Consider the following 9,541-nt stretch of genomic DNA (forward strand, 5'->3'; position numbering starts at 1 on the left):
CCGAGAGAGAAAGAGAGAGAGAGAGAGATTTACATTTTTTTCTGATCTGCTCCAGACACAGGGCAGATTAAATCTTGCTTTTCCCTCCACATGTCATGCATCTATTCTACGTAGCCACGCACAGTTCACTCTCTTTTACATTTCAAACCTTTTTCATGTACAGCGAGCTGTGTTAGTTCATCCAGTACATCCATTAGTTGCTCTCGTCTAATTTTAACAGGGCTATGTCTTTAAGTGTGTGTGTGTGTGTGTGTGTGTGTGTGTGTGTGTGTGTGTGTGTGTGTGTTATGTAGGGTTATGGTGGCCCTACAGGTTCAACACACAACATTTATCAAAACACCCTTTCAGCAAACAATACAATATTTCATGAAACACAATGACAACATTTCAAAAAGCAAAACATTTAACAAAACACATCAACACTTCAGTAAACAAAACAACATTTCACAAAAGAAAACAAACATTTCCAAAGCCGTTTCCCATAACGAGGCCACAGGAGTGTAGTGTGTGTCTTTGAGAGCGGCTGAATGAGATGCAGGAGGACAGAGAGTTATTTACATTCAAAAGCCCATCTGCCAGCTGTTGTTTGGACCGACACTAACCGACTCTGTGTGTGTGTGTGTGTGTGTGTGTGTGTGTGTGTAAAAGAGAAACTGCTACCCACCTGACAGAAGGTGCCTACACACACTCACACACACACACACACACACACACACACACACACACACACACACACACACACACACACACACACACACACACACACACACACACACACACACACACACACACACACACACACACACACACACACACACACACACACACACACAGAGCCAGGACAAGAGATCACCTCTCCCGTTCCCGTTATTCAAATGTGAACACCCTATGCCTGCTGGGTATGTTTTCAGCAGCACCACTCCCTGTGAGAGGGCAGGCCATGGAGAGGGGCGTCAGACTTACCTTAGAGAACACTTTACTGGACTTTACTTTCTCTACAGAACCAGAGACAGGACCTTTAGAGAACACTTTACTGGACTTTACTGGACTTTACTATATCTACAGAACCAGAGGTCCGTAAAGGAACACTTTACTGGACTTTACTTTATCTACAGAACCCAGGGACAGGGCCCATAGAAGGACACTTTACTGGACTTTACTGTATCTACAGAACCAGAGACATAGACGTAGAGGAACACTTTACTGGACTTTACTGGATTTCACTTTATCTACAGAACTAGAGACAAGACCCATAAAGGAACACTTTACTGGACTTTACTGTATCTACAGAACCAGAGACAAGACACATAGAGGAACACTTTACTTGAAGGTATCTACAGAAGAGTGACAAGACTGTCATAATCCCCTAACACTAACCCTTACCCTTACCCTTACCTGTGTCTTCCATTTTTACCTGTGTCCTTGCCCTCACTTTTAAGCATTACCAGTAGATACACTAATCCTTCAATATTTTAAAAGCATTAACAGCAGGCCAGTTCAATTAATTTCATTCATTTCAATTAACCTTTTACACATTAAACAAAACTTTTAATCTTAAAATCCTAATGTCCTAACACTAACTTGTCATGACAACCCGAGTGGCTTTTAATTTTGCATTTTAAATGAATGTTTCATAAACGTTCATGACAGTGTCATGTGACTCTTATGTAGATGCCTTCAAGTGAAGAGTAACCCTTTTCTCTGTAGGAGCTGACATGGCTCAGGGCTCCTGTATCTGTTGTTTAATCCACACCAACGCTGGCTAAAAGCCCAGTCAGACAAGGCCCAAGACACAAACACACACACACACACACACACACACACACACACACACACACACACACACACACACACATAAACGCACACACATGTAAGCATGCGCACACACACACACACACACACACACACACACACACAGAAACACACACATAAATGTGTGAGGACACACACACGCACACACACACACACACACACGTGGTTTGTAGCCGGTTGGACAGGACTTTTCTCTGGGACAGGGCTGCATGTGAGAGCGTGTCCTGTTCTGTCTGCACCTCCACTCCTCTTGACTGGAGACAAAAGCACCAAGCCCAGCGTCAGTTAGACCAGTCCTGACCCAGCGTCAGTTAGACCAGTCCTGACCCAACTAGACTGAGACCAGTCCTGACCCTACTAGACTGAGACCAGTCCTGTGTGTGTGTGTGTGTGTGTGTGTGTGTGTGTGTGTGTGTGTGTGAGAGAGAGAGAGAGAGAGAGAGAGAGAGAGAGAGTCTAATCATCTTCATGATATCAGTGGATCTAATGGATCAGTTATGGACCCATGGTTTGCGGTTTATGCTGCTTTATATGTGGACCGTGTTAAAGCAGTGGACACTTAGGGCTTTAATGCCGCTTAATGTGTACAATCATCACCCAGCAAGAACAACACAACAACAGGGTTTGTTTGCTCGTAATCATTTGTACTTTATTTATGACTTGTCATCATCAGCATCATGTTGAACAGTGTGTTCCATTCAGAGAGGAAACAGCAGGAAGCCACTGAAGATGCTGTGATTATCAGTATTATCATAAAGCCTGTAGCCTGCAGGGAGCACCATGTTAACTACATCTCCCTCCTCCAGCTGCAGAGTAGCACCACTGGACAGATAGGAGGCCTCTCTATCAGTATCATACTCCCACAACTGTATGATCTGCTCTCCATTCTTACTCATCCTGATGAACATAAAGCGTGAAGTTAGGTGATCCATGACAGTGAATCTGAAGTAGTAGACTCCCCTGACTGGAGCTGTGAAGAAGCCTGTTGTGCTGCTGTAGGCCTGTCCAACATTGGTGATGATTTTAGTGAAGACCAAGTTCAGGTCAGCACTCCCAGACTCTATGGCTCCTGTAATACCCAGAGCTACTGAGAATGCCACCTTGGGCTGCTCTGTGATCTCTTTCTCCAGATTCACTACATCAGTCTCAGTAGCTGCCAGTCTGGTCTTCACTGCTGTCAGCTCTGCCTCTTGTGCTGCAGTTTCCATCTTCAGGTTCTCCACCTCAGTCTCACTGGCAGACAGTCTGGTCTCTTGTGCTGCAGTTTCCATCTTCAGTTTGACCATCTCTATCTCTTGTGCTGCATTTGCCTTGATCAGGTTCATCACTTCAGTCTTCAATGCTGTCAGTTCTGCCTCTTGTGCTGCATTCACCTTTTCCAGAGCATCCACTTTAGTCTCACTGGCCACCAGTCGTTCCTTTATCACTGCCAGCTCTCTCTCTTGTGCTGTGTTTTCCATCTTCAGATTCTCCACCTCATTCTTCATGACGGCCAGCTTTGTCTCCTGAGCATTGTTCTCATCCTCCACTGTGTACAGCAGTGATTTGGTGTTCTGTAGCTCATTCTGGGTGAAGGTCAGAGTCACTCTCAGCTCCACCACTGTGGTTCCGAGCTCATCTACGGTGTCTCTGAGTCGAGCAAGCTCAGTAGCGACGTCCAGCTGGGTAGTGACCACAGCAGCAGCAGCAGCCCCAGTGCTCTGGCTCTCTGTCTGAACTTCAGTCTGGGTGCTCTGAGTCTGAGCTCCACACATGGAGAACAGCAGCACCAGCAGTGGGATGACGACCCTCATACTTATTACAACGCTCTGACTGTCTAACACAGTAGCAGCAGCAGTAACAACAATAGTAGCTCGAGACATGCTGGTGGTAGGAGTAGTAGTAGTGGTACTAGTAGTAGTAGTAGCAGTAGTAGTAGTAGCAGTAGTGCTTGAAGAAGTGTGTGAGTGTCCCACCTGAAACACCCTCTTTTATACGCCTCAGTTGCTCATTATGTAAGATATTTTATCACTTTTGGGGTTAAATAAAGTCCAGGGACACTGATCTGATGGAGAAATTGTAGATATTATTTTCCAGCACATATCTGTGTGTTCAGTTATCAGCGTTGTGGGAAAGTACAACCTGTCACCATCATGTTGGATAGCACAGGACAGGAAAGGCTTCATGTTAAAGCTGGAGGGAGTCATCACTCTGCTAATTGTGTATGATCCTTTAATAAAATAATCTCAGAATGGGCCTGTTAGTCTGTCAGTCATGTAGTCTAGGGGAGACAGTGTGTGTGTGTGTGTGTGTGTGTGTGTGTGTGTGTGTGTGTGTGTGTGTGTGTGTGTGTGTGTGTTTGTGTGTGTGTGTTTGTAAAATGTATGAAATTGGTGTGTATGGAGGGGGGGGGGGGTGCTGATAGCCTGTGTTGCTAATGTCATGACCACTGATAGCCTGTGTTGCCATAGCCATGCCCACGGATACCTTGTGCTGCCATAGTTATGCCCACAGACAGCCTGTGCTGCTAATTCCATGCCCACTGATAGCCAGTGCTGCCATAGCCATGCCCACTGATAGCCTGTGCTGCCATAGCCATGGGTAATATGAGAGCAGACGGATCAGAAACATTATTTACAGTCAAGATGTTTGACTGTTTGACTCCAGTTTTACTTACTCTATTTACAGTATTCTACATATACACATATTTTTTGTTTGTTTATCAATGCATGTGTAATCAACAACACATCCTCAGTTTCTACACACATACTGTACACACTACCTAGCAAAACACTAGAAGAACAGGATTTGCTTGCTCTTAATCATTAGTACTTTATTAATGACTTGTCAGCATCAAGGCAACGCAAGGCAATTGTATTGATATAGCACACGTCACACACAGGGGTCATTCAATGTGCTCATCATCATCATGTAGCATCAGCATCATGTTGAACAGTGTGTTCCATTCAGAGAGGAAACAGCAGGAAGCCACTGAAGGTGCTGTGATTATTAACATTATCATAGAGCCTGTTGCCTGCAGGGAGTCGCATGTTAACTACATCTCCCTCCTCCAGCTGCAGAGTAGCACCACTGGACAGATAGGTGGGCCATCCATCAGAATCAGACTCCCCTAACAACATGATCTGCTCTCCATTCTTAAACATATTGATGTACATATGGCGTGAAGATAGGATATCCACAACATTGAATCTGAAGTAGTAGACTCCCCTGACTGGAGCTGTGAAGAAGCCTGTTGTGCTGCTGTAGGCCTGTCCAACATTGGTGATGATTTTAGTGAAGACCAAGTTCAGGTCAGTATTCCCAGACTCCATGAATCCTGAGTCAGTCAGACCTGCTGAGAATGCCACCTTGGGTTGCTCTGTGATCTCTTTCTCCAGATTCACTACATCAGTCTCAGTAGCTGCCAGTCTGGTCTTCACTGCTGTAGTTTCCATCTTCAGGTTCTCCACCTCAGTCTCACTGGCAGACAGTCTGGTCTCTTGTGCTGCAGTTTCCATCTTCAGTTTGACCATCTCTGTCTCTTGTGCTACATTTGCCTTGATCAGGTTCATCACTTCAGTCTTCACTGCTGTCAGTTCTGCCTCTTGTGCTGCATTCTCCCTTTCCAGAGCGTCCACTTTAGTCTCACTGGCCACCAGTCGTTCTGTCATGACGGCCAGCTTTGTCTCCTGAGCATTGTTCTCATCCTCCACTGTGTACAGCAGTGATTTGGTGTTCTGTAGCTCATTCTGGGTGAAGGTCAGAGTCACTCTCAGCTCCACCACTGTGGTTCCGAGCTCATCTACAGTGTCTCTGAGTCGAGCAAGCTCAGTAGCGACGTCCAGCGTGGTAGTGACCGCAGCAGCAGCCCCAGTGCTCTGGCTCTCTGTCTGAACTTCAGTCTGGGTGCTCTGAGTCTGAGCTCCACACATGGAGAACAGCAGCACCAGCAGTGGGATGACGGCCCTCATACTTATTACAACTCTCTGACTGTCTAACACAGTAGCAGCAGCAGTGACAACAACAGTAGCTTGAGACGTGGTGGTACTAGAAGTAGTAGTAGTAGTAGTAGTAGTAGTAGTAGTAGTAGCAGTAGTTTTAGAAGAAGTTTGTGAGTGTCCCTCCTGAAACACCCTCTTTTATACGCCTCAGTTGCTCATTATGTAAGATATTTCATCACTTTTGGGTTAAATAAAGTCCAGGGACACTGATCAGATTTAGAGCACATATCTGTGTATGCAGTTATCAGCGTTGTGGGAAAATACAACCTGTCACCCACCACATAACACAGGACAGGACAGGAGAGGCTTCATGTTAAAGCTGGAGGGAGTCATCACTCTGCTAATTGTCCACGATCCTTTAATAAAATAATCTCAGAATGGGCCTGTTAGTCTGTCAGTCATGTAGTCTAGGGGAGACAGTGTGTGTGTGTGTGTGTGTGTGTGTGTGTGTGTGTGTACAAAGCTACTGCCAAGTTTGCTGATTACAGTGTTTGATTACAAGTGTGTGAGTGTGTTATCAGAAGACACACTTGACCACTTCAGCACTTGTTCAGCTGCCCTGTCCAGCACTAGAGAGTGGGTATGACAGAGGGGTCTGGCCCAGGCCTTGCTCATGCAGGAGAGTGCTGACATGTCTGTAGTAGTGTGTGTGTGTGTGTGTGTGTGTGTGTGTGTGTGTGTGTGTGTGTGTTTAGTAGTAGTTTAGTAGTAGTTTACTACATCTTCTCTCTACACATGTTCAGTATTGTAACTGTAAAGTGCTGACATGTCTGTAGCTTACTACATCTTCTCTCTACACATGTTCAGTATTGTAACAGTAAAGTGCTGACATGTCTGTAGTTTACTACATCTTCCCTCTACACATGCTCAGTATTGTAACAGTAAAGTGCTGACATGTCTGTAGTTTACTACATCTTCCCTCTACACATGTTCAGTATTGTAACTGTAAAGTGCTGACATGTCTGTAGCTTACTACATCTTCTCTCTACACATGTTCACTATTGTAACTGTAAAGTGCTGACATGTCTGTAGTTTACTACATCTTCTCTCTACACATGTTCAGTATTGTGACTGTAAAGTGCTGACATGTCTGTAGTTTACTACATATTCTCTCTACACATGTTCAGTATTGTACCTGTAAAGTGCTGACATGTCTGTAGTTTACTACAGTACATCTTCTCTCTACACATGTTCAGTATTGTAACTGTAAAGTGCTGACATGTCTGTAGTTTACTAGCTCTTGTCTCTACACATGTTCACTATTGTAACTGTAAAGTGCTGACATGTTCTGTAGTTTACTACATCTTCTCTCTACACATGTTCAGTATTGTAACTGTAAAGTGCTGACAAGTCTGTAGTTTACTACATCTTCTCTCTACACATGTTCAGTATTGTAACTGTAAAGTGCTGACATGTCTGTAGTTTACTAGCTCTTCTCTCTACACATGTTCACTATTGTAACTGTAAAGTGCTGACATGTCTGTAGTTTACTACATCTTCTCTCTACACATGTTCAGTATTGTAACTGTAAAGTCTTCCTCTCTTCTCCTCTCCCTCACTCCCCCCTGGCCCCCACTGTTTACCCAGAAGCCTTGTCTGTCTGCAAAGGGTGACTATTGAATACTGCTGCACACACCAGCAAACACTATGCTCTCTCACACACACACACACACACACACACACACACACACACACACACACACACACAAACCTGTAGTTTAGGTGCTGAGAGGAAAATACATTTCTGCTCATTAATGATGAGGTCTCTTAGAACCCCTGTGCAACATAGTACCCAGCAACAGGAACAACAGCGTTTGTTTGCTCATAGTCTCATCAGACTGCAGTATTCTAGTAACTTATCATTGCTTTCATGCTGCTTAATGTGTAAAATCATCACCCAGCAAGAACAATACAACAACAGGGTTTGTTTGCTCGTAATCATTTGTACTTTATTTAAGACTTGTCAGCATCAGCATCATATTGAACACTGTGTTCCATTCAGAGAGGAAACAGCAGGAAGCCACTGAAGGTGCTGAGATTATTAACATCATCATAGAGCCTGTAGCCTCCTGTAGGGAGTCGCATGTTAACTACGTCTCCCTCCTCCAGCTGCAGAGTAGCACCACTGGACAGATAGGTGGCCTGTCCATCAGCATCATACTCCACTAACTGCATGATCTGCTCTCCATTCTTATACATCCTGATGAACATAAAGCGTGAAGTTAGGTGATCCATGACAGTGAATCTGAAGTAGTAGACTCCCCTGACTGGAGCTGTGAAGAAACCTGTTGTGCTGCTGTAGGCCTGTCCAACATTGGTGATGATTTTAGTGAAGACCAAGTTCAGGTCAGTATTCCCAGACTCTATGTTTCCTGAGTCAGTCAGACCTGCTGAGAATGCCACCTTGGGCTGCTCTGTGATCTCTTTCTCCAGATTCACTACATCAGTCTCAGTAGCTGCCAGTCTGGTCTTCACTACTGCAGTTTCCATCTTCAGGTTCTCCACCTCAGTCTCACTGGCAGACAGTCTGGTCTCTTGTGCTGCAGTTTCCATCTTCAGTTTGACCATCTCTGTCTCTTGTGCTGCATTTGCCTTGATCAGGTTCATCACTTCAGTCTTCACTGCTGTCAGTTCTGCCTCTTGTGCTGCATTCACCCTTTCCAGAGCGTCCACTTTAGTCTCACTGGCCACCAGTCGTTCCTTCATCACTGCCAGTTCTGTCTCTTGTGCTGTGTTTTCCATCTTCAGATTCTCTATCTCTGTCTTCATAACGGCCAGCTTTGTCTCCTGAGCATTGTTCTCATCCTCCACTGTGTACAGCAGTGATTTGGTGTTCTGTAGCTCATTCTGGGTGAAGGTCAGAGTCACTCTCAGCTCCACCACTGTGGTTCCGAGCTCATCAACGGTGTCTCTGAGTCGAGCAAGCTCAGTAGCGACGTCCAGCGTGGTAGTGACCACAGCAGCAGCAGCAGCCCCAGTGCTCTGGCTCTCTGTCTGAACTTCAGTCTGGGTGCTCTGAGTCTGAGCTCCACACATGGAGAACAGCAGCACCAGCAGTGGGATGACGGCCCTCATACTTATTACAACTTTCTGACTGTCTAACACAGTAGCAGCAGTAGTAACAACAACAGTATCTTGAGATGTGGTGGTACTACTAGTAGTAGTAGCAGTAGTAGTAGTAGTAGTAGTAGTAGTAGTAGCAGTAGCAGTAGTAGTAGTAGTAGTAGTAGTAGTAGTAGTAGCAGTAGTAGTAGTAGTAGTAGTAGTAGCAGTTTTAGAAGAAGTGTGAGTGTCCCTCCTGAAACACCCTCTTTTATACGCATCAGTTGCTCATTATGTATAGACATTTCATCACTTTTGGGTTAAATAAACTCCAGGGACACTGATCAGATTTAGAAATTGTAGATCTTATTTTCCAGCACATGTCTGTGTATTCAGCTATCAGCGTTGTGGAAAAGTACAACGTGTCACCATCACGTAACACAACACAGGACAGGAGAGGCTTCGTGTTAAGACTGGAGGGAGTCATCACTCTGCTAATTGTGTACGATCCTTTAATATAATAATCTCAGAATGGGCCAGTCAGTCTGTCAGTCATGTAGTCTAGGGGAGACAGTGTGTGTGTTTGTGTGTGTGTGTGTGTGTGTGAGTGTGTGCGCGCGCAAAGCTGCTGCCAAGTTTGCTGATTACAGTGTTTGAATACAAGTGTGTGAGTGTGTTATCAGAACACACACTTGACCACTTCAGCA

At 45.0% G+C, this 9,541-nt stretch overlaps 2 protein-coding genes across 2 annotated transcripts; both read right to left on the bottom strand.

Moving 5' to 3' along the window:
• Positions 1–4,685: 4,685 nt before the first annotated feature.
• On the bottom strand, positions 4,686–5,294 carry LOC134077904 (complement C1q-like protein 2; the record flags this gene model as incomplete). The annotated part of the gene is made up of 2 exons (XM_062533544.1): positions 4,686–5,168; positions 5,232–5,294. Coding segments are annotated over 2 exons (474 nt in total), but the record flags the coding sequence as incomplete, so codon positions are not given.
• Positions 5,295–7,790: 2,496 nt separating this feature from the next.
• LOC134079022 (heavy metal-binding protein HIP-like) lies at positions 7,791–8,889 on the bottom strand. Its single transcript, XM_062535186.1, has 2 exons — positions 8,268–8,889; positions 7,791–8,204 (listed from the first exon to the last, which is right to left on the bottom strand). Exons 1-2 carry the CDS (start codon positions 8,865–8,867, stop codon positions 7,791–7,793), a joined length of 1,014 nt encoding a protein of 337 aa, XP_062391170.1. The 5' UTR covers positions 8,868–8,889.
• Positions 8,890–9,541: the final 652 nt, after the last annotated feature.

This window comes from Sardina pilchardus, chromosome 4 (assembly GCF_963854185.1).
Source record: "Sardina pilchardus chromosome 4, fSarPil1.1, whole genome shotgun sequence".
Classification (NCBI taxonomy): domain Eukaryota; kingdom Metazoa; phylum Chordata; class Actinopteri; order Clupeiformes; family Clupeidae; genus Sardina; species Sardina pilchardus.